We start from the raw sequence: 23,468 nt of genomic DNA, 5'->3' as shown, positions 1-23,468 counted from the left end.
GGCAAGGTCGGAGCAGAGCGGGGCGGGCGCCCAGGCCAGCTGACGGGCGGGGCGGGGCCTCCGGGGCGGGGCGGGGCCTCCGGGGGCGGGGCCCGAGCTAGCCCTATCCCCTCTGTGCTCCCCGTCTGGAGGGCCCAGGCCCAACCTGGGGGGCGCCAGCTCTTTAATGGGTCTTTTCCTCTGGAGGAACAACCTGCCAGCCCATGAGGGTCGGGGCTATGATCTTTCCTTCCTTCCTTCCTTCCTTCCTTCCTTCCTTCCTTCCTTCCTTCCTTCCTTCCCTCCTTCCTTCATTTCCTCCCTTCCTCCTTCCTTCCTTTCTCCCTCTTTGTCTTTCTCTCTCTTTCTTTCTTCCAACAAGTATTTGTGCAGCATCTACTATGTGACTTGTGCCATTCTAAGCTGTTGAGATGCAACAGTGAACAAACAGAATCCCTGCCCTGCTGGAGCTGACACTCTAGTGAGGGAGTCAGGGAATACATATGATAAATAAGTCAACTATATCTGTTGGAAGGGAATACATTTTATAGAGAAAAATAGAGCAGGATAGTAGGGATTGGGATAGGGGAAACAGCAATATACACCGAGTGATTGCTAGGGTGCTAGGAATATGGCTGAGTGTGAAAAAAGGAAAACCCCCATCCTTTGCAGAATAGGGGAGACAGGAAATCAACAGGTATGTACATAAAATAATTTCATTTAGTGGTAAGTGCCATAAAGGAATAAAATTGGGTGGGGGCATGGAAAGTGACGCAGGGCTACCCGAGCTGGGCAGGGCTCTCTGGGAAAGGTGCAAGGTGAGCAGGCTTCTAGGCGAAGGGTGTGGCCTGAACCAAGAGCCTGGGAAAATAGGTCAAGGTCAGAGGGGGTGGCAAGTGGGGCAACATACAGCCTCACCTCTCCATCCTTCTGTCAAAGGCTTACAGCACTCTGAATTTAAAACAGCCTCTGCCACTCACATGGGACAGCCTTCTTCAAGGAGAATTTGGCAAAGTTCAGATTTTAAAAAGCTTTTTTTTTTGACCCAGTAGGAATTTCTTCTATAGATAAGACTGGTAGAGGGGAGCAAAGATCCTAGTTTGCAGATAGTTACTGCAGTAGCAAACCTCTAAAAATATCCTAAATACCCTTCCATAAGGAACTGGCCAAATCATTACAGAGCGGGGCTCAACAGACCACCCTGTGGCAGGGGAAAAAACAATGAATGTATGTATGTGTCTGTACACAGAAGTTATGTAAAGGTATGGAATGACCTCCTAAATGGATTGAGTAAAAACAAGGGACAGAATAAAGTTGGAGTCGGTTAATGTTCGTGCAAAAACAAAAGCAAATATATGATTGTACGTGAAGAAAGTATCCTAGATAGGCTATCCAAAAGTCAGAGTGACTCAGACCTGGGTCCAGATCCAGGCTCCGTCATTTTTGCTGTGTGAAAACAGCCGACATGGTATTGAAGGAGAAAAACAACGTTGGAGGACTGACACTGCCTGACTTCAAGACTTACTCTAAAGCTACAGTAATCAAGACAGTGTGGTTTTGATGAAAGAACAGACACAGAGATCAATGGAACAGTACAGAGCATCCAGAAATAGACCCCTATAAATACAGTCAGCTGATCTTTGACAAAGGAGCAAAGGTAGTACAACAGAACAAACACAATCTTTTCCACAAATGGTATTGGGACAACTGGATAGCCACATGCGAAAAAAAAAAAAAAAATCTAGACTCAGACCTCACACCTTTCACAAAAATTAACTCAAAATGGATCACAAACCTAATGTAAAATGCAAAACTATAAAACTCTTAGAAGATAGGAAAACATCTGGATTTTTCTTGGCTATGAAGATGATTTTTAGGTGCAGCACCAAAGGCACAATTCATGAAAGAATTGATAGGCTGAACTTCATGACAATTAAAAACTTCTGCTCTGCAAAGATGCAGTCGAGAGAATGAGAAGACAAACCACAGACTGGGAGAAAATATTTGCAAAAAATATATCTGACGAAGGTCTGTTATCCAAAATATACAAAAACACTTAAAACTTGACAATAAAAAACCCCAAACAACCCAATTTAAAAAAGAGGCAAAAGACCTGAACAGACATCTCACCAAACAAGATATACAGATGGCAAATAAACATATGAAATGATGCTCAACGTCATGTCATTAAGAAATTGCGAATTAAAACAACATGATACCACTACCTACCTAATAGAATTGCTAAGATCCAAAACATGACAACACCAAATGCTGGTGAAGATGTGAGCAACAGGAACTCTCATTCACTGCTGGTAGGAATGCAAATAGTAGAGTTACTTTTGACGGGTTTGGTGGTTTCTTATAAAACTAAACATACTATTACTGTATGATTCAGCAATCATGCCCCTAGGTATTTCCCCAAATGAGCTGAAAACTGATGTCCACATAAAAGCCTGCAAGTGGATGTTTATAGCAGCTTTATTCATAATTGCTGAAACTTGGAAGCAAGCAATATGTCCTTCAGTAGGGGGATGGATCAACTGTGGTCCATCCAGACAATATAGTATTATTCAGTTATCAAGCCACTAGAAGACATGAAGGAAACATAAATGCCTATTACTAAGTGAAAGAAGACAATCTGAAAAGACTATATGCTGATACCAATTATATGACATCCGGAAAAGACAGAACCATGAAGGCGGTAAAAGGATCAGTGGTTGCCAGGGGTCGGGGAGGAGGGAGGGATGAACAGGCAGAGCGAAGGGGACTTTGAGGGTAGTGAAACTATTCTGTCGGAGACCACAATGGTAGATATGTGTCATTCTACATTGTCAAAAACCACAGAATAGGCAACTCCAATAGAGAACCCTAGTGTAAACTATAGACTTTGGGTAATAATGTGTAACAAATGTACCACTCTGGTGAGGGATGTTGATAGTGCGGGGGGAGTGGGGCATATGGTCAATCTGTACTTGCCACTCAGTTTTGCTGTGAACCTAAAACTGCTCTAAACAGTAAAGTCCAGGGGCACCTGGGTGGCTCAGTCGGTTAAGTGGCTGCCTTCGGCTCAGGTCATGATCCCAGGGTCCTGGGATCGAGCCCCACATCGGGCTCCTTGCTCGGCGGGGAGCCTGCTTCTCCCTCTCCCTGCCGCTCCCCCTGCTTGTGTGCACGCTCTCTCTCTCTCTATCAAATAAATAAAATCTTAAAAAAAGTAAAGACTTCTATAAAAAAGGTTAAAATGGTAAGTTCTACATTATGTATATTTTACTGCAATAGATAAATTACAGGTGTTCCTAGCAGCTTCATTCGTGATGTCTCCAAACTGGAAACAATACAAGCGTCCTTCAGCTGCAGAATGGCTCAGTGGATGGAGTGGGCCCCCAGTGGAATACTAGGCAGCCATGAAGAAGCATGAGTGGCCGCTACGCCAGGCAATAGCCATGAATCTCACCCACAGAATGCTGAGTCAAAGAAGCAGTATACAAAATAATACATGGTATATGATTTTATTTGTACCAAATTCAACAGCAGGCCAGACTAATCTTGGCTCTTAGGAGTCAGGGTAGTGATTAGCCTTGGGAGGTGGGTAATGGCTGAGCAGGGACACGGTGGGGGCTGGAATGTTCTGTTTTGGGATCCGGATGCTGGTTACATGGGTGTGTCTAGTTTATAAATATTCACCAGCTGTACCCCTGAGATGTGCCCTTTTTTGTAGTGTGCTCTGTATGAATTCAAAAGAATGTGTATAGATACATAGAATTATACGTAAGTGCAAACATGCATATATACACGTACATACGCATACATACACACCCCCACAAATACACTCTGGAATCAGATAGAAGGATGGGTACTGTAATTCTGGTCCTGTCAATTACTAGGTTTATGGCCCTAGACAGGCCCCTGTACTTCACTGAGCCTCATCTGTAAAATAGGTTTAATAGTGTCTCAAACAGGAGCACCGCCTAGCTGGCTCATTTGGCAGAGCGTGTGACTCTTGAATCCCGAGGTTATGAGTTCGAGCCCCATACTGGGTGTAGAGATTACTTAAAAAAAAATCTTAAAAAATATATAATACCTCACACAGACAACAAAAACACATCAGTGCTGGTTGAGAGTACATGGATCCAGTACTATTAATATTCTTGCTCTTGTTCCCTTTGGTGATTGAGCCCAGGCTGGGGCGGGGTAGGGGTGGAGACACTGCTTCCAAGGAGAAGGGGGACCACTGGGAGAGCCAGTCTAAACTGATAAGCAGAACATGCTCATCTTGCAAACTGCTGCAAAGGGAGAAATCTAACCGTGTGCACTGGGGGGAGGATGCATGTGCCAGGCCTGCCTTGGGCCTCTGGGGGAGGAAGACAGGGGTAATGCACACAGAACTGGGGAAATGGATCCTTTCCTGGAGAGCAGGGCCCTTCACTATCGCTGGGCAATCAAGACACCCATGAAAGTTTAAACACCTTCTCAGACCACACAGCTCTTGGCTGGGGAGCTGGGTCCTTGAGGGGGAAGCGGCCCTGAGGGTCATTCTCCCCCTTGGGGAAGCCTGGTACCTTCAGGAGGCTTGGGCTGGGTCCCAGGATCCGTGGCCCAGTAACCTAGATTTATTGCCTGAAGAGGGGAAAGGGCACCGAAGGAGACAGAAAACAGATTCCTGTTCCATTCCAGACTCCACTACTTGAGAGCTGTGTGGCCTTGGGTGGGCCATTCAACCTCTCTGACCTTCGTTTTCCACCTCTGTAAAATGGGGACAACTCCTACCTCATACAGTTTGTTGTGAGGATTTGGCAGCTTCCCTTCACATGTAGAGTAAAATCCAAAATGTCAACAGTGATCTCCTAAGCCCAGTGATTTGGCCCGAGGACCACTCTGTCCTCATCCCCTAGGATTTGCCCTCTTGTATGCCTTGCTGCTCTTCAAGCATGGCAAGCTCATCCCACTGCAGGGGCTTTGCACTTTTAATTCCCCTGCCTAGAACTCTTTCCTGCCAGATCTTGTTGCAGCCATTGGAGCTAGGCTGAAATGTCACTTTGGGAGGCTTTCTCCGGTCATTCGGTCTAAAGCGACCACCTCCATGGCACTCACCATCCCATCACCTGGCTTGTCTTCCCAGCACTTACGACTGAATGAAAATAACTTGATCTTGTATTTATTTCCTTGCTTACTCCTGTTTCCCCACCTTGACTGAGCTTCAGAAGGGCAGGGAGCTTATCTGTCACTCAAAACACACTTCCACATGCTCACATGCAAACCTCCCACACTCAGGATGGTCTTGCTGCCCCTGGCCAGCCAGTGTGAAAACCAATCAGGCTGTTGGTGTAGGTTTTTTCCTGAGAGCAGAAGCCTTTTCCCAGCCCCTCAAGGTGCTGGCAGGAGCCTTGGACCCTCAGACATGCTGGTGGAGAAAGCTGGAGAGGGCAGCCTGGCATGGTCGCACAGGATGTGAGGGTCTCCCACCTCCTTCTGGGGCCCTGGGGCTTCGGTAGGAGCCACAGGCAGGCCTTGCCGCCTAATTTCCCACAGAACTGGGAGGAACCAGGGACTGTGTTGGATGTGTGAGTGTGGGTGATAGGTGTGTGAGGATGAGTGTGTGGCTGTGTCTGTATGTGAAGTGTGTATGAGTGGGTGTGAGTGTGTCAATGGTATGAGCATACTTGTGATGGGGGGTGCATGTGTGTGAGCACAGAAGGGTGTGTTTGAGTGTGTACGTGTTTCACTGCGAATGTGAATGCGTGTAAACCCGTGCATACACGGGGGAGGGGAGGGAGGAAAGCATCAAGAAAATAAATGCTAACAACCACAAAGAGAAAATCCGAAATCCCTCATAATCCAACCCCTCAGAGAACCCCTGTTGCGGTGAACCCTGGGGCAGGCAGGTCGCCGCCCCTCTCTGAGCCTGTTTCTCCATCTGTAACATGAGTGACATACTACCTCGCTCAAAGCTTTGCTGTATGGATGAAAGGACAGAAGGTGAAAGTCGGCCAACAGGAGTTACCATTCGTTGTCACTGTGTATCCGGGCTAAGAGCTGGAGTCTTGAGGCCCCAGCCTTCCTCCCCACCCCCATCCTCGCACCACACTGAGCCAGGGACGGAATTCTGGGGGCAGGGAACAGGACTTCATCCCCTACTCCCAGCCTTAGTTTTCCCCATCTCAGCATGAGGTCCAAGCTTCCTCCCGGGGCTTTGCAGACCTGGACCTGCGGGGTGCATGGCGGACCAAGGTGGGGGGCCCCGCGGCAAGGGACCTAGGAGCTACGATGGGTCTCCCCGATGTCCGGGAGCACGCTCTGAAAGAAACATACTCAGCTCACACTGCGGCTGTGCAGAACATGGACCGCGCCGTGCGGGGTGTGGCCGTCAACAGACCACACCCCGTTCCCCGCCCACACCCGAATCCTTCGGCCCAGCCACCGGAAGTCACGCCGGACGGAGCGTTTTCGTGTGGACACTGCCCCGGGGCACTCAGCCGCGAATCCCGAGCCCGCGGCGGAGGCTCGGAGAGTGCCGGACAGGGACCGGGGAAGAAGGCTAAGCCCAAGCTCAGACGCACAGAACCGGCTAGCTGCTAGTTGGAGAGATCGGACCCCAGAGCTCCTCCAACTGTCCTCCTGCCGTTGGCTGCCTCTTCAAAGAGCTCCGAGCAGAAAAGGGAGGTGGCACTTAAGCAAAAGGCCTTGGGGGTTCCAAGTCCAACTTGTCCCCGGCCTGTGAGGGTGTGGCTCAGTTTGCCCATCTGTAAAGGGGCGATTAGTCCCCGCCTCGTGGATGGGGAAACTGTGAGGCGGCCGAGAAGACCACACGCTCTCAGCCGAGGCCGTCCGCCCCACCCGCGGCCCGGGAGCGTCTCTGCCCACCGCGGACCGTTGTCTGGGGCGGAGTCTTCGTTCTCCTCTGCGCTCGGGAACTTGGGACGGACCCTTGCCGCTGGGGCCACACCGGGCCCCGGCTCGGCGGGGGGCGCGCCGGAAGTGCTCCTGCGGAAGCCGGCGGGGCGGCGCGCGCCCCTTCACCATGGCGACGGCTGGGGCCCCGCGGCGCTTCTGCCGCTGCGCCTGCTTCTGCTCCGAGAACTTGTACGTGGCGCGCTACGGGCTCCACGTGCGCTTCCGGGGCGAGCAGCAGCTGCGCCGGGACTACGGCCCGGTGAGTGGCCAACACTGGCTCTGCGGAGAAATGGGCGGGCAGGCCGTTCGCTTTGCCCGGGTGCTCCGATCTGACAGCAAGGAGGACATGATTTCTGGGTGCCTCGGTTTTTTCACCTTAAGTGGGGACAGTAGTATCTCCTTAGTGAGGCGGTCGTAAGGAACGAGTGAGTAAACGTCCATGTAAAGTGCGTCGGGCAGGGCCCGGCGCGGGGATGCCCTCTGCTTAGCGTGCTTACCGAATTTCATCCTCACGATGACCCCGTCAGGTCGGGGCTCTCATCTCCATCTCAGCGAGGGGAAACTGAGGCCCAGAGACGTTAAGTGACTTGCTCACTGGATTTTCTGCTCTCAGATCCTGCGCAGCCGAGGGTGTGTCAGCCCCAAGGACTTCCAGCAGCTGTTAGGAGAGGTAACACTCCCCACCCTCCACTGCCCCCTCCACACCCAGCCTAGCCCTTCCTCTTTAGATTGGTGCCAGCAGTTTGGGGGGGCTTCCCAGCCGTAGGCCTGCCAGTCCCAGCTCCCTGAACGGCTCCTTAGACCTCCCCTTGCCCTCTTCCTGTGCCCCCTCACTGCAGCACCTGGGGCCTGGCACCAGAAAAAGAGAAAGTGGAAAATGCCAAGTTGTCTGCCTTACACCCTCTTAAGACACTTGCCTAAGGCTTCACAGCAGGTGGAGTTGAGATCCCACCCAGGGCAGCTGGGCTCCAGCCTCTTCAGGTCTTCACCCACTGCCCTTTGGCTGGTGCCAGGGCTGCTGGCATCTCCTGTCTCCTTCCCCACCTGGGGGTGAGTAAGGGGAAGCTTCCTAGGCGAGCCGTCTGCAGCCTCTGGAACACAAGACTTGGCTGGGATTCCATTCCCCTCCCTCAGCGGCCCAGCTAGTTGGGCATGTCCAGGGGTTCCCATCCCAGCCAGACTCTGAATGGTGCAACCCAGAGTGGGATGGAGTTGCCTTCAGCGAATAGCTTGGCACCTGCATTTACCCTGATAAAATCAGGTGTGTAGGGAGACTTGGCTCTCAACCCAGGCCCTGCTCCTGCTCCCTTCCTGAGCCTGTTTCCTCCTCTGTACAGTGACCTTCTGGGGGGGGGGCGGATATGAGGCCCCATCTTGGTAACTAGGCCCTGTGCCACCCAGCTTGAGCAGGAGGTGGAGCGACGGCAGCGGCTGGGGCAGGAGTCGGCTGCCAGGAAAGCCCTCATCTCAAGCTCCTACCACCCAGCGCGGCCTGATGTCTACAACACGCTGCAGGTACCTGGCAGGGCAGGTTACTGGAAGAAGCTGGAGGCATCCAGGCTTGGGGCCTGTCTGCCTCACAGTTAGTGTGTTCTGCCCCCAGGATGAGGCTCTGGCCCCCGAGTTTTTGGCTGCAACTGAGTACAGCACATCACCGGGTGCAGACCTTGAAGGCCTTCTCCAGCGGCTGGAGACGGTGTCTGGTGAGGTCTTGGCCCCATCACCTAGTAGGACTAGGACTAGGGGGTGGGAGACTGGGGTCCCTCCACCATGTCTGCCTCCAAGATCCAGCTGGAAGGGCTGGTACTCACTCAATGCATGTGTCAGGTGTGAACCAGCTGGCATACCCAAATGGGGGGGACTGAAGAACTTAACAAAGGGACAACTAAGACAGGTGTGCATGATGGTGAAGGACCCACCCCAAATCCCTCAGCCCAGGACTAACAGCAGGCTGGGGAGAGACAGTTCCTATCCCTTGACCTGGAGAAGTGGGCACCTGCCATGACTGGAGTTGTGGGAGAGGGGCTGCCAGGTAACTGCTGTGGCCCTGAGCAGAGGCACAAAGCCAAGCTCAGAAATGCCCCGTCTCTCCTGCCTTTGGATCTCCTGCTGGGATCTCCCGCTGGCTAAACCCAGCAGGAAGTGCCAGTCCTTCCAAGTTCCTTAATCCCTCTGCCTCAGTGTCACCATCTGTGAAAGAAGAGAACTAGTAATACCCATCTCCTGAAGTGTGATTAAGTGAGGTAATGTGCCTAATGGGCTGGGTGCACAGCGCTCAGGAAAGGTTTCCTTATTTTACCGTTACTGTTATTCCTCGGTCTGGAGGTCCCGTGGGGACACAGGTGTACAGTGTTCCTCCCTTCATGAAGCTTGTGCTCTCTTGTGAGGCACAGGATGGAATGTGAATGAGACTGTCCCTCCTGGCCTGGAGGGACTCCTCCTCATTGCCACCCACTCCCCATCAGTGGAGATTGTGTGAAGGTTGTCTGGGTGGGGCTGGGCTGTGTGTCGGTGGAAAGGGTGGGGACCACACGAACCCCGCACCCCAGGGCGTTGGTGCATCTGCCAAGAACTGTGTGCATTTCTGATCTGAGCCTGGATTCTACCCAACAGGGTCCAGCAAGGAGCAGCCCTTCTCAGCCTTCCTGTGTGGGGAACAGAGGCTCCAAGGGGCACTTCAGTTGGGGTGCAAATGTTGATGGCTCATGGGGGGCCGTGCAGAGAAAGCCTGAGGCTGGCTCTGTGATCCCCGCTTGGCTCCATCACTGGCCTGCTGGGTGTCATTGGGCTAATCCCTTCCCATCTCTGGGCCTCATCAAAACTCACATCGCAGTCTAGAGGCTAGACGTGTGGGCGCCTGTGGAAGCAGGATGAGAGGCTCCAGGGACAAATGAGGGGGCCCAGGAATAGGCCTTCCTGCTGCCCACACAGTATGTCATTAGTGGTCACAACAGCCCTGAGAGGTGAGTACCCACGTTGTCCCCATCGTACAGGTGAGGAAACTGAGGCCGAGGGAAGTGACACGGCATGCTCAGGCTCACAGAGCCCACGAGGACACAGGCCCACACTGTCCCTCCCTTTGCAGAGGCGAAGCGTATCTATCGGCTGCCAGTGCTCACGGCACCGTTCTGCCAGGCCCTGCTGGAGGAGCTGGAGCACTTCGAGCAGTCAGACATGCCCAAGGGAAGACCCAACACCATGAACAATTACGGGGTGGGTGAGGCAGGGACGTCGGGGGCTGGGGGGACGTACCTGCGGGGCTGGAGAAGAGCTGTTGGGGCCTGTTGGGGGCTTGGTCTCCCCATTTGTAAAATGAGGTCATGGTAGGATTATTACAAAGCTGGTATCTGCAAGTAACAGTGTCCTTGGTAAGAGACTCCCGCAGGGACCCAGGGTGAGGCGCCGTCCGTTTCCCTGCTGACCCCCCGGGGCCCCCCTCCCAGGTGCTGCTGCACGAGCTAGGCCTGGATGAGCAGCTGGTGACGCCGCTGCGGGAGCGCTTCCTGCAGCCACTGACAGCGCTGCTGTACCCAGACTGCGGTGGGGGCTGGCTCGACAGCCACCGGGCCTTCGTGGTCAAATACGCGCCAGGCCAGGACCGCGAGCTCGGCTGCCACTATGATAACGCTGAGCTCACCCTCAACGTGGCCCTTGGCAAGGCCTTCACGGGGGGCGCCCTGTACTTCGGGGGCCTCTTCCAGGTGAGTGTGTGTGGCCCACGGCGCAGGGCCTGGGGCAGCCGGGAGCGCCCAGGCCTGAGCCCCGCTTTCTGCAGGCGCCTTCAGCCCTGGCCAGGCCCCTGGAGGTGGAGCCCGTGGTGGGCCAGGGCATCCTGCACCGGGGCGGCCAGCTGCACGGGGCTCGGCCCCTGGGCACGGGCGAGCGCTGGAGCCTCGTCGTCTGGCTCCGGGCCTCTGCTGTGCGTAACCGTCTGTGCCCCATGTGCTGCGGCAAACCTGACCTGGTGGACGACGAGGGCTTCGGCGACGGCTTCACCCGCGAGGAGCCCCCCACGGTGGATGTGTGCGCTCGGACTTGAGCCAGGCCGGGCGTGTGGGGGTGGCAGTGGCATGGCGGCCCAGGGCTCTGCCTCCTGGGGTTGGGTGGGACGGGAATAAACTCCCTGCAGCCTTCAGGTACTTCTTGGTTCAAAAGGACACACCAGCTTCTGCGTCATTCTTTTCCCAGACAGGCGGGCTTGGGTCAGGTTTGTTAGAGCCAGAGCCTGAGATGGGGATTCCTGGGCAGGTGGTTTGTTGAAGGAAAACCTTCAGGAGAAGGGCGGGAGGGAAGGACAGGGTGGGAAGGAGCTGGGCCAAGATGTGATTTCAAAGGGCATCCAGCCTCAGCCCAATCCCGCAGAACTCTCTGGAGCATGAATCTAGCAGTCTGCCCCCTGCGTCAGAGAGGCTATAGGGTGTGTCTGGGCTGTGCTGGGCGGGTGAGTGGGGAGGTGGCAGTAACTTCCCAGATAACCATCTCCAGGGCAGGTTGGCTCCCAGTGACCAAGGGAACCTTCCAGAGAAGAGTACAGGTGAGTCAGGAACACACACCACGGCAGGGATGGAGAGCATCTGTCTATAAAGGGGATTGGGGTGAGCCACCAACAGCAACTTCTAGTTGGTGATGAGTGCTTAGCACAGCGGGGTTTAAGAGCAGGGACTCTGGAGCTAGACTGCCTGGGTTCAAATTCTGATTCTGCGGCTTCCAGTGGTGTGACTGTGGGGCAGCCACGGGGCCTCTTTGTGCCTTGGTTTCCTCTCCTGGAAAGAACCTATCTCCTAAAGCTGTTGTGAGAGTCAAATGAGTTAACGTTCATAAAGTGCTTTACAGCAGCCCTCTGTGTTTGCTGTCATTATTATTGAAAAATTCGCAACTGGGCAGCTCCCAGACTGGGTGGAGTGCGGCTGTGCCGGGCTTGGGTTGTACATCCGCAAACCAAGGGTTTCCGTACTGAAATCTTGAGTTCTGGCTTCCCTGGGAGGGTGGGAGGATCTGGAACACCAGGCCTCGCTCCACACTGGAGGAATCAGCAGCAGAACCTCAGTTGCCCACTCCGGACACAGGCCTTCGGGGCACTCCCTCACAGGGCTCCCGCCCTGGCTCTGTCGCTAAGTGGGGACGCTGCAAGGACCAGGTCGGCAGGCAACTCAGGGAGGCTGGAGGTCGGAGGAGCGGTCGGAGACGAGCGCAGGGCTGCGGCAGAGGCCCGGGAGCACGCACGGCCTCGCGACCGCCTGGGGCGGAAGCCTGGATCTCCAGCTTCCCTCTTCGGGAGGCCGGAGAGCCAGGCTCCGTTTCTGGGGCGGCCCTGCAAACGGAACCCGGGGCTTCAGGACTAAAGGCGGCAGCGCCTCGCTTCCCAGCCGGACGGCCTCTCGGAGCACTGCCCCGGCCGGAAGTCACCTCGCCGCCGCTTCCTCACGCGAAGGCGTGGTGCGGGTCCGACGGTCCCGCCAGATGGGCGGTTAGGAGGGGACGGAGCAGCTGCGGGGACCTTCCCTAGGGCGGCGAGGCCGCGGAGGGCGCGAGGGTGGAGGGTAGGAGCGCGCGGGGAGGGGTTCGGGACGCACCTGGCCGCTGAGGCCCGCGGCGGCTCCTACGGGCGCCGGAGCGTCCGGGCGTGGAGGGGCCGTGCGCAGGCGTGGAGCGGCCGGGCGGGGGCGGGCCCTTAAAGGGGCCGAGGCTCCGGGAGTCGGCGCGGGGCCCGGGGTCCCCGGGGGTGGGGGAGGATCGTGAGGTGGCCGCGGACCCCCTCAGTCCCTGTCCCGGGTGGTGATGGGCAGTGGGCCCCCGAGAGCCAGGCCCCGAGAAGAGCCGCCCTCGGAGCCCAGTCTGGGGGCCGGTTGTGCGAGCCCCAGTTGAAGCGTGTCTCCCAGTCTCCAGCCCGCGGCGCTATGGCTCACGTCAGCTCTCGCAAGCGCTCCAAGAGCCGAAGCCGGTCCCGGGGCCGAGGGTCGGAAAAGAGAAGGAAGAAGAGCAGTAAGGACGCTCCGAGGAGCTGCTTGGCTTCTAGATCCCAGGACCACAAGGCCAGCAACACCACCTGTGGGGCGGAGGGTGAGGACCGCAGGGAATGGGAAAGGGGTGTGCGAACTTTACGGAGGAAGCTGCAGGCAGCTGAGTGGGCCTCCCGGGGTGGCTGTGGAGAGATCGCGGGGAGCAGTAGAGGAGTGCAGAGCGCGGGACCTGGATGTCTAGATTGAAAGACACTCAGATTGAGAGGCTGGGCCAGCGCATTGTGTGTGGACTGAAGGGAGCACGTAATGATGCTTTTTGTGCAGCTGCAGCTGAGATCTGGGGGCTGGCTGCCCTGCTCCTGGTCAGACAGTTGACTGGGTGAAGCCCAGAAAGTGCCTCTCCGGAGAGAACTGATCCCTGCTCCGGAAGGCCCTGCCCGGACGGCCTCACCCCTCTGTAGTCCCTCTAAGCCTGCCACAGGCCAGAGCAAGGGGATAAAGGTCTACTTCTTACCCTCCTGGCCAGCCTCACCTTCTCCCTGCATCACAGAGAGAAGCAAGCCCAAGGCCCGGAGGAGACCACGAAGCAGCTCCTCCTCCTCTTCTTCCAGTTCTTCTAGCTCTTCTTCCTCCTCGTCCTCCTCCTCTTCCTCCAGTGACAGCCGGAAGAAGCGGGGGAAGCACAGGGACAAGAAGAGGAAGAAGAAGAAGAAGAGGAAAAGGAAGAAGAAGCTGAAGAAGAAAGGCAAGGAGAAGGCAAAGCTGCAGCAGGGTGAGGCTCTGCCGGGACCCTCACTGGACCAGTGGCACAGATCAGCTGAGGATGAAGAGGATGGCCCAGGTACTCTGCTGCCTGGGGTGCAGGAGGGGAAGGGTCCCCTCCCTGAGACCCAGCCGCCAACTCCCTGCCATCTCCCCTTGCAGTCCTGACGGATGAACAGAAGTCCCGCATCCAGGCCATGAAGCCCATGACCAAGGAGGAGTGGGATGCTCGGCAGAGCATCATCCGCAAGGTGGTGGACCCAGAGACAGGACGCACCAGGTGGGGAGTCTTGGCAAAGCTCAGTCCCACATGCTCTGCATGCTCAGGAGGAGGGCTAAAAAGCCAGAGACCAGAGAAAAGTAGTTACTCATTTATGGGACTTCTTAGGCTGTTCTTCCTTATCGCCCAGAGCAAGCAGTTGCAGGGTTTGGAAGGGCCTTGAGGAGTGTCTTCAAAGAGCTCTGGTGGCAGAGCCTACCCAGCTGCCTTTATCACTGTCCCAAGGGCAGGAGTGGGTGGGGGGAGCGCCTAGATTCCGCCTGCTCACGGGAGTGGGGGCCTGAGGCCTGGCATCTCTGGTTCTGTTGTTCTGGCATCAGAGGCTCAGCCTCCTCTCCCCTCCTCCCCCAGGCTCATTAAGGGAGATGGCGAGGTCTTAGAGGAAATCGTGACTAAGGAACGACACAGAGAGATCAACAAGGTTGGTGTCACCCCTTTCCCCGGGGTCCACGCCCAGCTCTGTTTCTGATGTGTCCCCTTCTGTGCGCTTTCTTCTCTAGCAAGCCACCCGAGGGGATGGCCTGGCCTTCCAGATGCGAGCTGGGCTGCTACCCTGAGGGCCCTGCTGGCTAAGTGTTGGTGGCTTCGGGGTGGGCAGCAGGAAGCCCAGTGGGTGTTTGCCTTTCCTCCTGTGCACTGGCCTCTGGCCCAGCCTCCTTTCACATGCAGGGGGTGCAGGACAGGGTCACTGGCCTAATCAGCTCTCCCATCTCCTGAAAGAGCATAACTTTCCAAATATTAAATGTTCCATGGTTGGAAACTTTGTTGTTATTTTGTGCTGATGGGGGGGGAAGGTTGCTGCCCAACTTCCAGAGTTAAAACAAGGGCTCCAGGAGTTTTTGGGGAAAGGTGGGGTGTGCCCTGGTGGTCATGAGCACAGGCCACACCAGCCACCTTTACCCTGCTCATCCCCCCAGATCAGCCTGCCTAGACCAGACCCTGACCCTCATCCCCAGCTGCATCCCAAACCCAGACTTGGCTCTCAAGCCCGATCCCCTCAGACTTGGGGGCAGACTGCTTCCTGTGCTCTTTCCTGCAGATGACATCTGTTCACAGTGCTGGTGCTGGGGCCAGGCGGCCAGAGTGGGAGTCCTGGCCCAGATTCCTAGCTACGTGCTCTGTAAAGCACAGAGGCTTTCAGCATCCACCTCACTGGGTTGCTGTGAGGACGAACGGGGTTCGTGTCTAGGAAGGGGCTGGAAGGAGGCCCAGGGCAGGGTAAGGCTTGTGTAATTGTATCGCTATTACGGCGAGTGTAGTGGGCGTTGTTTACTGGGAAGCACGCCCTCTCGCTGCCACAGCTTTAGCTCCAGGACAGGTGGGGCCCCCGTCCTAGGCCCCCATCCCCAGCCGGTGTTCTGTGGTTGCTGGTGCAGTAAAGAGACCCAGAGGGAAGCCTTCCTGCTTCTTTAATTGGTGTAACAGACAATGACACTGTATACAGAGCACACTCAGGCCCGAAGGTGCAGGGGTAGCAAGGGCGGATGGGGCGAGTCAGGACACTGCTCACACATGGCCCAGACAGAGACAGGAGGGGCCGAGGCTCGAAGACTGCAACGGGGCGGGTGGGCGGGCAGCTCAGACCGAGCTGGGAAAGTTGGGGGTGGGGTCTCTGCTGAATCCCTCTTTAGAAATCAAAGAGAAGGCAGGTGGTTGGATCTGGGGTGGTGGGCTGAGGCTCAGTCCTGGGGTCGGGGTTGGGAGTGGGACTAAGGCTTCTACTCTAACAGGCCTGGGGTGGGGGTGGCAGTCAGCAAGGCCTGCCTCACCCTTTGGTTACGACTGGTCGGGCCTGAGCCCTGCAGCTCAGCACCCAACACTGTAAACATTTTTGGTATTTTTAAAGGACTCTGCCCTCCCTCTTAGTTTCTGAAAAACTGGTGCTTCTTTAAGAAGAGAATGTGCCAAAAGGAATCTTTAGGGAGGCAGGAAGCAGACCTGGATATAGAAGAGAGACGTCAACGGGGAGGGTGGGCTGCCCATCTCACCATCTATGGCTAAGGGCCGCTGGGAGAGGCCCAGGGGACTATTGCTGTTGTCCTTGGCATGGCTGGCAGCTGGGCAGGCGGGCGGGGAGTGGGGAGCTTGGGAGAGCTGCCCGCTGGGAGCGGCCGGACCCACTGCCCACACGGCCTCCCCGGGCCAGCAGGCCGCCCAGCCTTTATTGCAGGCGGGCCTGAGACTCTTCCAGGTGCTTCTCCGGATGGCTGGTCACCGAGGCGGTAGGCAAGATGGGGTGAGGTGGGACGAACAGAGGAGGAGGCACTGGCCACAGGGGCCCCCCGCCGGGCTGTGATTGTCAGGCCAAGCAGTTTCCCCCCCGCGGGGAACAGAGGGGGGTCAGGTATTGCACTTCCACTGCAACACTTACATTAAAACTTGGTCCATAAAATAATCATTGCTTTATACATAACGCCTGAAACAAAACCAAAAAGCTACATCTTAAATATGAACAAACCCTGAAGGTCCTCTCCCTCCAGAAATTTTTCTCTGCACAAAATAAATAGCTCTCACTCTGTATAGACCCACTTTCGTGGAACATTTACATGACCCTTTGGCTGTACATATCTACACACGGGAGAATGTTAACATCAATCGGTGTGCCTCCCCGTCCCAGCCCATGAGGCCCTGAGGCCATATCCAGGTTGGCAGCAGCTTCTGAGTCGGAGCCTGGCCAGGCAGCCTCCCCCGCCTTACGTAGAGGGTGGAGAAGCAGCAGAAGGGCCGCCCGGAGCCGAGCGCCACAGCTGAGATCGTGGTCATTTCTGGGGAGGGAGGGCTGATGCTCGGACCGAGCGTGCAGGACAGCGCGGTCCTTACCAGGAGGGGAATGGTGTCATGGCTGCCTGCCCTTAAGCTAACGAAGCAAGTTGTGGCTTCTTAGATTCGGCATCAAAACGGAATTGGCATTAAAAAAACCTAAGTGTGTGCCCCACTCACCCCAGAGTAGAAATTCAGTGGAATTAACGGGGGTCAGGTGAGGCGGGGACCCCACGCCCCACTGCATGGGTGGGGGCGGCAGGGCCCTGGGACCCAGAACCAGGCTGGACTCCGTCACAGTGCTGGGTGTTTTCATGTGGAGGGGCTGCGCTTGGTACTGAAAGAGTTAAGAAAAGGAAGCAGCCAAGGATTGCTCATTTAAAAAAACCTCATAGAAATCAGATTGGAGAAGTAGAAAGGTGTAGAAACGGGAGAGCCGAGGCACGTGGCCTTGACTGACGGCAGGCGAGGAGTGGAAGAGGAGGCCGGCCCGGCCAGGCCCAGGAGCCCGAGGCGTGGCTTCTCGGGAGCCGGCTCTGGGCCTCACCAGCCTCGCCGCTGGACTGGGTTCCAGGTGGGGCAAGTGGACAGGTAGGCAGGGGTCCGGGGCTGCCACAGCGCTGGCGGGCCAGGCGGAGCTGCAGAAATTAAGATATGGCCTCTCTCTCCTGCTTGCACGAGGATTTGCCGCCCTGGAGCCTTCTGTGTGGCAAGAGGTCCCAGATCAGCGAATGTTGGCTTTTCATGCATGTCCGTCGCCACAGGAGATGGTAATGGATCTCCACTCTCAAAAGTCAGTGCAAAACCAGTGAGGTTGGACAGTTGAGTAACTCGAGTTAACAAGAAGCAGGCTGTCCCCCGTTGGAGCTGCTACCAAGTGGGAGGGGACCTGGGGGTCAGGGTGAGCTAGTGGATGGGAAGTGGCGGGCGGGGCCCGGGCCCAGGCCTGTCGTCGTGACGCTGGGAGGTCAATGCAGGGCAAATGTCTAGGAGAGCCTTCCGGGCCAGTCCGCGTGGGGAGTCCTGGTCCCTCTGTCATCCTGGGACAGGTCTTCCTGCAAGCTGGAACCCCTCAGACCCTAGGACACGAGGCAGGGCCGGGAGGGCTGTGTGGCACGGCCTATGTCCTCCGCCAGGCCCTGGGACAAGCTTGTCTCCAGCCGCCATCGCGTGCCCAGGCCAGGCCTCCTGGCGGGGCTGGCCGCCCTGGCCTAGCACCATGGAGACCACAGCGCCTCACTCACGGTGTCCTACTTGGGGCCCGCGGCGGCCCCAGGCTCAGGCCGGCCGGTTGTGGTGCGGCCCCAGCAGCCCGCGGCTACGCTCATGCTGCGCTGTCCCCGCTGCTCGCCGTCCGCCTGGCTCTGCGGCCGATCGTGCCGGTGGCCGGGCCCGCTGGGCTGGGCCGAGATGGTGCGGAGCAGGTGGTTCCGGGAGCGCAGGAAGTCGCCCTGGCCCGGCAGGCCGAAGCTGCCTTTCCGCAGCGCCATGCGGGTAGCTGCATTGCGGGCCGGCCGCGCCCGGTGGTTGTACTTGAGCTGGGCCAGGTGAGCCGCGTAGCCGTCCGTGATGAACTGCGGGGCGGGGGGGGGGGGGGGCTGTCACGGGCCGGGCTCTCGGGGCCGCCTGCCCGCGCCGCCCAGCACGGCTCGCCCGCTCACCTGGCACTGCTGCTGCAGCTTCTTGGTGGGCCGGCCCACGATGTAGATCTGCATGGGGGACAGGCTGATGGAGCTGTAGACCGCCACGTCCTTGGTGGAGCCGTAGGCCGCGTGCACGCGCAGGTGCAGCTGCGGGTGAGACTGGCGTGGGCACGGGCACGGCCCCCGCCCCCGCCCCCCCCGCCGAGCCCTTCCGCCTGGGACCCACCTCGGAGATGAGCAGCTTCAGGAAGTTGGCCTTGTGCCGCAGCGGGTCGTGCACCAGGCCGTCACAGAAGGACACCACGCCGTGGGGGAAGTTGTGCTGGGCCAGCCACGCCACCACCCGCTGCTTCTGCATGTCGGGCCGGCCCGTCACGTAGATGATGAGGTAGCCCAGGTCCTGCCAGTGCCTGGGGGCGAAGCGGGGAGGCCTGGGTGTCCCACGGCCGCCCCGGCCTCCCTCCTGGGCCACCCCGTCTCCTCGCCCCGCCAGCCTCTCCTTGGGCCGCTGGAGAGCGTGTCCTGATCGGGCTCAGCAGAAACAGTAGCCGCGGCGAGGAGAGTCCACCAGGTCGCCCAGTCCCCGTGGATGCCCTCGGCAGCAGGTGTAACTGGTCTCGTCAGGAGCCCCACTGCTCAGGTCGAGGAACTGAGGCATCCACATCAAGAGGTCACACAGCCAGACGGTGGCGGTGCGGACTCCGTGAGCCCCTGCCAGGTGTCCCAAAGCCCTCCCCAGCTTGGCCTCCAGGAGCTTCCCGCCCCCGAGCCCGAAGTGCCCTTCGGCGTCACTCACCGCACCACGTCCACGGCCCCGGCCCGCACTTTGGGGTCGCTGCCCATGATGGACACACTGGCAGCAAAGGAGCCGTCGATACTGAAGACCACGAACTCCGTGCCCTTGGGCAGCACGGTGATGTAGCTGTCCGCAAACGTGTGGTCTCCCCTGCGGCGGGGTGGGGGAGCTCATCAGAACCCGCCAGACCTCCTCCTTCCTGTCCCAGAGGTGGCCGGCCTGGCCTGCTCACTCCCCAGCGGCGGGCTCACCTGACCACCATCTTGATGGGGTAGACGCCCACACCCAGGCGGTGGGTCTCGGGGATGGTGTAGGAGACCCGCCCGCTGCTGTTGGTCACCAGCGTGTCCAGGTACAGCCACTCGCCCGAGGGCGGCTGCATCATGATGTGCACGTCCACCTGGGGGGCCAGGCGAGCTGGTCAGGAAGGGGCCGGGGCTGCTGGCCTCCCCAGCCTCCACTCCCCAGCCAGCGGGAGGCCAGGCAGGAGCTCCTGCAGCCTCCCCAGGTCCTCACCTTCTCCCCAGTCAGAGTGACCATGTCCAGGGGCCCATACATGAACCGGCCCGTCAGAACTTGCGGGCCATCCTCGTTCGCGACTGCATCGTTGATCCGGTGGTTGGCGGTCACGTTCTGGGGACAGGAGGAGCGAGGCTGCGTCAGGGTAGGGGAGGGAAGGATGGCTAGGATCTCCTGGGCCTGGTGGGTGAGCACGGGGCTTAAAACCGGATGGCCCAGATTCAAGTCCGTCTCAGCCACTTGACCTACGTGGCCTTCGAGCACCTCCCTGCCTATTAACGGGGTAACAGCTCCAACCTTACAGACCGAGGATTAAGTAAGACAGCGTGTGACTCTGTGACTCGGTCTCCTCGTCTGTAATAGGGTGTCTTGTGAGGATTCAGCAGGACAGCGGATGTGGGGGGCCCCCTCACCCGAAGCTTCACATGAGTCCTCTTGCGCTGCCACTTCTCTCTTGGCTTTGAGGGGGTGAACACCGAAACCTCCTTGCCATCCAGCTCCAAGATGCTCGAATTGTCATGCCTCATGACCTGAGGGGAAGCAGCAGGCCATGGGGCCATCTCAAGACTGCCTGTTCTAGGAGGGGGAGGCCAGTGGCCCTCGGAGCCAGAAATGGGAGACCGTGAAGGGTTGGGGGGACACTCTTCAACCCACTACAGTCCACTCTCTGGTCCCCCAAGTCACATGTCTGATGAACGTGTGCATACATTCACCCCATCCCAACGTCGGCAAGCGTTCCTCCATCCTGCTTGCTCTGTGGTCTCAGGGGAGCCCCCACTGCCCTTGTCTACGAACTGGGGCCATGTCAGTGGTGCTATTACTTGGTCCGCATGTGAGGCCCGGGGGTTCCTGGCGGTGGGCCCCCGGGTACCTGTCTCAGCAGGAAGGAGACCACATCCGTTGACTCCCAGTAGCTGGCGTGGAAGAGGTGGGGCAGGGCCACGGTGGGGAAGGCCGTCAGAGCGTCGGGGCAGTACAAGGCGTAGTCGATCCGCTTCTGGCCCCACCACCTTGCTGCAACTGCCGGGGGAGGGCCTTGACCGGGCTGCCCTCGGAGGGTGCCAGGCCCCTCAGGCTTGGCTCAGCCCAAAGACCAGACCCTCCTCTGACGGGGGAACCAGGGCTGCAGCCAAAGCGAGCCTCCTCCTCCTCCCTGGCCGGGTGACCGAAGGGAGCGGGGAAGGCACAGGACTCTGGGATAGCGTGCGAGCAGCCCGAAGGCCTGGGGATGAGGGCGGGGAGGCTCCGTGGAGAGCATGCAGTCCGTGAGGAAGGGGCACGTGGAGTTAGCGGGAGGGGACAATCCCGGCTAGGAGGCAGGACTGTCCCTGGTCCTGTCGCGGATCCTGCCGCCCCCCTGCCCTGGGCCCCGTCACTGTCCTCTTCAGGCCTCTCTTGTCCCCCCCCATCTGCCCTGCAGTCCTCAGGCCCGTGACAGGCTTTGCCGGGGTGAACCCCAAGGCAAGGCCTGATGTCCCCTCAGCACCTGGGAGCCTGCGGGCCAAGTGTCAAGGCCTGGGTGCAAATCCTGGCTCCCACTCGGGGCTGGGGAAACCGCCCTAGCTCCAGATAAGGGTTAGAAAGTGCCTTCTTGATGGCTGCATGCAGCCCCTACTCTGTACGTAGCCCCTGGTGGGGGTCAGGACTCCCCTGTGTTCCGCCCGCAGCCTGCTCGCCGCACACACAGGCTCTTGGTCCTGACCCCCCAGCCAACTCCAACCCCTCTGCCTCCTCCCCAGCCCAAGCCTCCGGCCTCCCTGGTCAGGCCTCCCCGGGCAGGGCCTGACGGTGAGATGGGCCTGGCAGCGGTGAGAGACGCCAGTTAGGGGAGGAGAGCGTGTGTGGATGGAGGCCGTGTGGTGCCCGGTACCTTCTCTGGTGTCCAAGTCAGGGAGGCGGGGGGCCCGCTCCAGGCTGGGGCTCGCCTGCCCGGCCTGTGGGTGGGGGCCCGGGGTAGTGGGGGGTGGGGGGGGCAGGGCGAGCAGAGACAGGCGCCTCACGCTGGGGGTATGGCTGAGCGACGCCGGGGCCTCTGAGAAGCAAGAACAACGGGGACAGGGTCAGCCATGCTGGGGCCCGCAGGCTGCCACCACAGGCCAGGAAGGATGCGGGGAAGAGTGCCGGGCGCCCCAGCGCCCCTCATGGGAGGATGCTCATGCCAGCCGCAGCTCAGGCAGCCCTGCTCAGCCAGACAGGCAGCCAGTCACATGGTCGGGGAGGATGGAGCGGGCAGCTGGCCCTGGGGGAATGAGTGGGGGTGACCTGGGCTCCGTTTCTAGCTGCTGAGAAGCTTCTGAGGAGCCAAGCCACGAAGGAGGCCACAGAGGGGCGGCCACAATGAGATCCCGCCTCCCAGGCTCCCCTTGGCTGCCCCTCTGGCTTGTCCGGTTCTGCGGGCTTCCTCCTCAGGGAGCACCGACCCCCCTGGGGCTAGGACCCCTCCTCCCAGGCCCATCGCCTGCCACCTGGACTTGGCCCCGCTGGGCAGCCCCTTCGAAGGCTCCCTCCCTCCAGAGTCCTCTCTGGACGTTTGGGGCCACCGTAGGTATTGAGCAGCACCCGGTCACCGTCCACCTCATGCCAGTAGTGCTCTCCCCAGCTGTCTCCAGACACAGCCGACTGTCCCGGGGAGGGGCTGGTGCGGACCCCCTGCTGGGATGGAGGGCAGGGTGCAGGGTGCAGGGAGGGCAGGCCCAGGACACTGCCGCACTCACTCTGGGCGATGCTGGACACTGTGTAGCTCTCGGCCATGCCCGACACCTGGCTGGCAATGCTGATCTCACTGGCTCGGCGGAAGCCTCGGGTGGCGGGGGCTGCACCGGGCGAGGAGGGGGCCGCGTGCTCTTGAAAGACTATGTTGTGGGTCTGGAGCGCGTCCGCTGCAGGTAGACAGGGGCCAGAGACCAGTGGGTAAGAGAGGGCCCCCCAGCCCGGCCCCCCGGCCCCCTGAGCAGCGGGAGGTAGGGCCCAGCATGCCCTGGGCGGGGGGGGGGCTGGAGCCGCGGCCGACACCTCCAGCCGCAGGTGAGCGGTGGCATCTGAGCACAGGGCAGTGAGGATGGGACCAAGCGTGCCAGGCCTGCCTGCTCAGGGCCGAGAGGGCAGGGCACTGAGTCGAGGCGGGCGAGGAGGCAGGGCTGGGGCAGGGACGGACAGACAGACCGACACAGACACGGTAGGCAGGGAGGCAAGGCGGCCAGGCTCCCGCCCCCCCTGGCCACCTGTCGGACCCACACACGGCTCCTGATCTCGGCTAGCCCTCCCAGCCTCCCGGGCTCAGCCGAGTGGGGCCTGACCCGCAGCGCACTGTCGCTGGGTTTGAGGGGCACTAACAGGAGGGCCCGAAGCGGTCTCTGGGGGGTGCCCAGTGCTGGGCACTGAGCATGAGGCAACACCCCCGCGTGTCCCTCACGTGGGCCACATGGAGCCAGCCCTGAATGGGTGTCCGGGGACAAAGGCAGGTGCCGAGGGTTCAACTGGGCCAGGGCAGAGCAGGGAGAGTGGGGGCTCAGCTGGAGGACCCACGTGCAGATGGGGTGCATGAGGTGCCTGGACCCCTCAGGCAGGGAAGGAGTGGAATCAACCCCTCACCGGGACCGGAAGCTTCTCCTGGGCAGCAGGTGGGCTGAGGCTCGAGGCCTCACCCCGTCTGCTGGCTGCGCCCCCAGCCTCACAAATGAGAGCCGGAGCCTTTGGACTGACAGCCGCTCCTCCCTCTGGGCTCCTAGGCTCTCGGTGTGCAGAGAGGAGGCGCCAGGGCCCGGTCCCTAGGACTTGTCCTGTCTGGTCTCCGTGGGACACCACGGTCCCACAGACTCCAAGTGGCCAAGGAGGGCGTGGGAAGTCCCTGAGGACCAGCAGTCAGCCAGCGAAGCAGA

The 23,468-nt window shown here is 58.9% G+C and overlaps 3 protein-coding genes across 14 annotated transcripts in view; 2 read left to right on the top strand and 1 right to left on the bottom strand.

Moving 5' to 3' along the window:
* The first annotated feature begins 6,401 nt into the window (after positions 1-6,401).
* On the top strand, positions 6,402-11,705 carry OGFOD2 (2-oxoglutarate and iron dependent oxygenase domain containing 2). Of its 2 annotated transcripts, XM_045887780.3 has the most exons (7): positions 6,403-7,129; positions 7,484-7,540; positions 8,272-8,385; positions 8,474-8,573; positions 9,956-10,083; positions 10,314-10,571; positions 10,646-11,705. In XM_045887780.3, exons 1-7 carry the CDS (start codon positions 6,998-7,000, stop codon positions 10,907-10,909), a joined length of 1,053 nt encoding a protein of 350 aa, XP_045743736.1. In that variant the 5' UTR covers positions 6,403-6,997; the 3' UTR covers positions 10,910-11,705. The 2 variants fall into 2 exon arrangements, with proteins under 2 accessions (XP_045743735.1, XP_045743736.1); XM_045887779.3 differs by having other exon boundaries at positions 6,402-7,129; positions 10,314-11,705.
* A 1,062-nt stretch (positions 11,706-12,767) lies between these two features.
* Positions 12,768-23,456, top strand: ARL6IP4 (ADP ribosylation factor like GTPase 6 interacting protein 4). Of its 3 annotated transcripts, none has more exons than XM_064578267.1 (5): positions 12,768-12,930; positions 13,381-13,671; positions 13,755-13,872; positions 14,224-14,293; positions 23,319-23,456. In XM_064578267.1, the coding sequence occupies exons 1-5, from the start codon at positions 12,768-12,770 to the stop codon at positions 23,439-23,441; spliced, it is 765 nt and encodes a 254-aa protein (XP_064434337.1). In that variant the 3' UTR covers positions 23,442-23,456. The 3 variants fall into 3 exon arrangements, with proteins under 3 accessions (XP_064434337.1, XP_064434336.1, XP_045743737.1); XM_064578266.1 differs by lacking the exon at positions 23,319-23,456 and adding an exon at positions 14,912-16,463; XM_045887781.3 differs by lacking the exon at positions 23,319-23,456 and adding an exon at positions 14,373-14,632.
* Positions 17,003-23,468, bottom strand: part of PITPNM2 (phosphatidylinositol transfer protein membrane associated 2) — a 131,172-nt gene continuing 124,706 nt past the window's right edge. For 4 of the 9 annotated variants that reach the window (XM_045887774.3, XM_064578257.1, XM_045887770.3 and 1 more), the window contains 10 exons: positions 22,305-22,469; positions 21,461-21,622; positions 20,462-20,610; positions 20,004-20,120; positions 19,588-19,704; positions 19,323-19,471; positions 19,072-19,221; positions 18,502-18,685; positions 18,294-18,422; positions 17,003-18,206 (listed from right to left, as the gene is read on the bottom strand). In XM_045887774.3, coding sequence (XP_045743730.1) covers positions 17,883-18,206; positions 18,294-18,422; positions 18,502-18,685; positions 19,072-19,221; positions 19,323-19,471; positions 19,588-19,704; positions 20,004-20,120; positions 20,462-20,610; positions 21,461-21,622; positions 22,305-22,469 — 1,646 coding nt within the window. In that variant the 3' untranslated portion in view covers positions 17,003-17,882. The other 5 variants (XM_045887775.3, XM_045887776.3, XM_064578255.1 and 2 more) reach the window with 4 other exon arrangements.

This window comes from Mirounga angustirostris, unplaced genomic scaffold (assembly GCF_029215605.1).
Source record: "Mirounga angustirostris isolate CCGP_5_RB_7025 unplaced genomic scaffold, mMirAng1.0.hap1 SCAF_14, whole genome shotgun sequence".
In the NCBI taxonomy this organism is placed as follows: Eukaryota; Metazoa; Chordata; class Mammalia; order Carnivora; family Phocidae; genus Mirounga; species Mirounga angustirostris.
The sequence above is the reverse complement of the archived record's forward strand: the minus strand, read 5'-3'. Positions and strand labels throughout refer to the sequence as shown.

Bases quoted from the DNA above. Each gene is read 5' to 3' on its own strand.
- ARL6IP4 (XM_064578266.1), top strand. From the start codon at position 12,768: ATGGCTCACGTCAGCTCTCGCAAGCGCTCCAAGAGCCGAAGCCGGTCC. The intron at 13,672-13,754 runs GTACTCTGCTGC...CTCCCCTTGCAG, and splicing joins GGATGAAGAGGATGGCCCAG to TCCTGACGGATGAACAGAAG. The intron at 13,873-14,223 runs GTGGGGAGTCTT...CTCCTCCCCCAG, and splicing joins CCAGAGACAGGACGCACCAG to GCTCATTAAGGGAGATGGCG.
- OGFOD2 (XM_045887779.3), top strand. From the start codon at position 6,998: ATGGCGACGGCTGGGGCCCCGCGGCGCTTCTGCCGCTGCGCCTGCTTC. The intron at 8,574-9,955 runs GTGAGGTCTTGG...CTCCCTTTGCAG, and splicing joins GCGGCTGGAGACGGTGTCTG to AGGCGAAGCGTATCTATCGG. The intron at 10,084-10,313 runs GTGGGTGAGGCA...CCCCCCTCCCAG, and splicing joins ACACCATGAACAATTACGGG to GTGCTGCTGCACGAGCTAGG.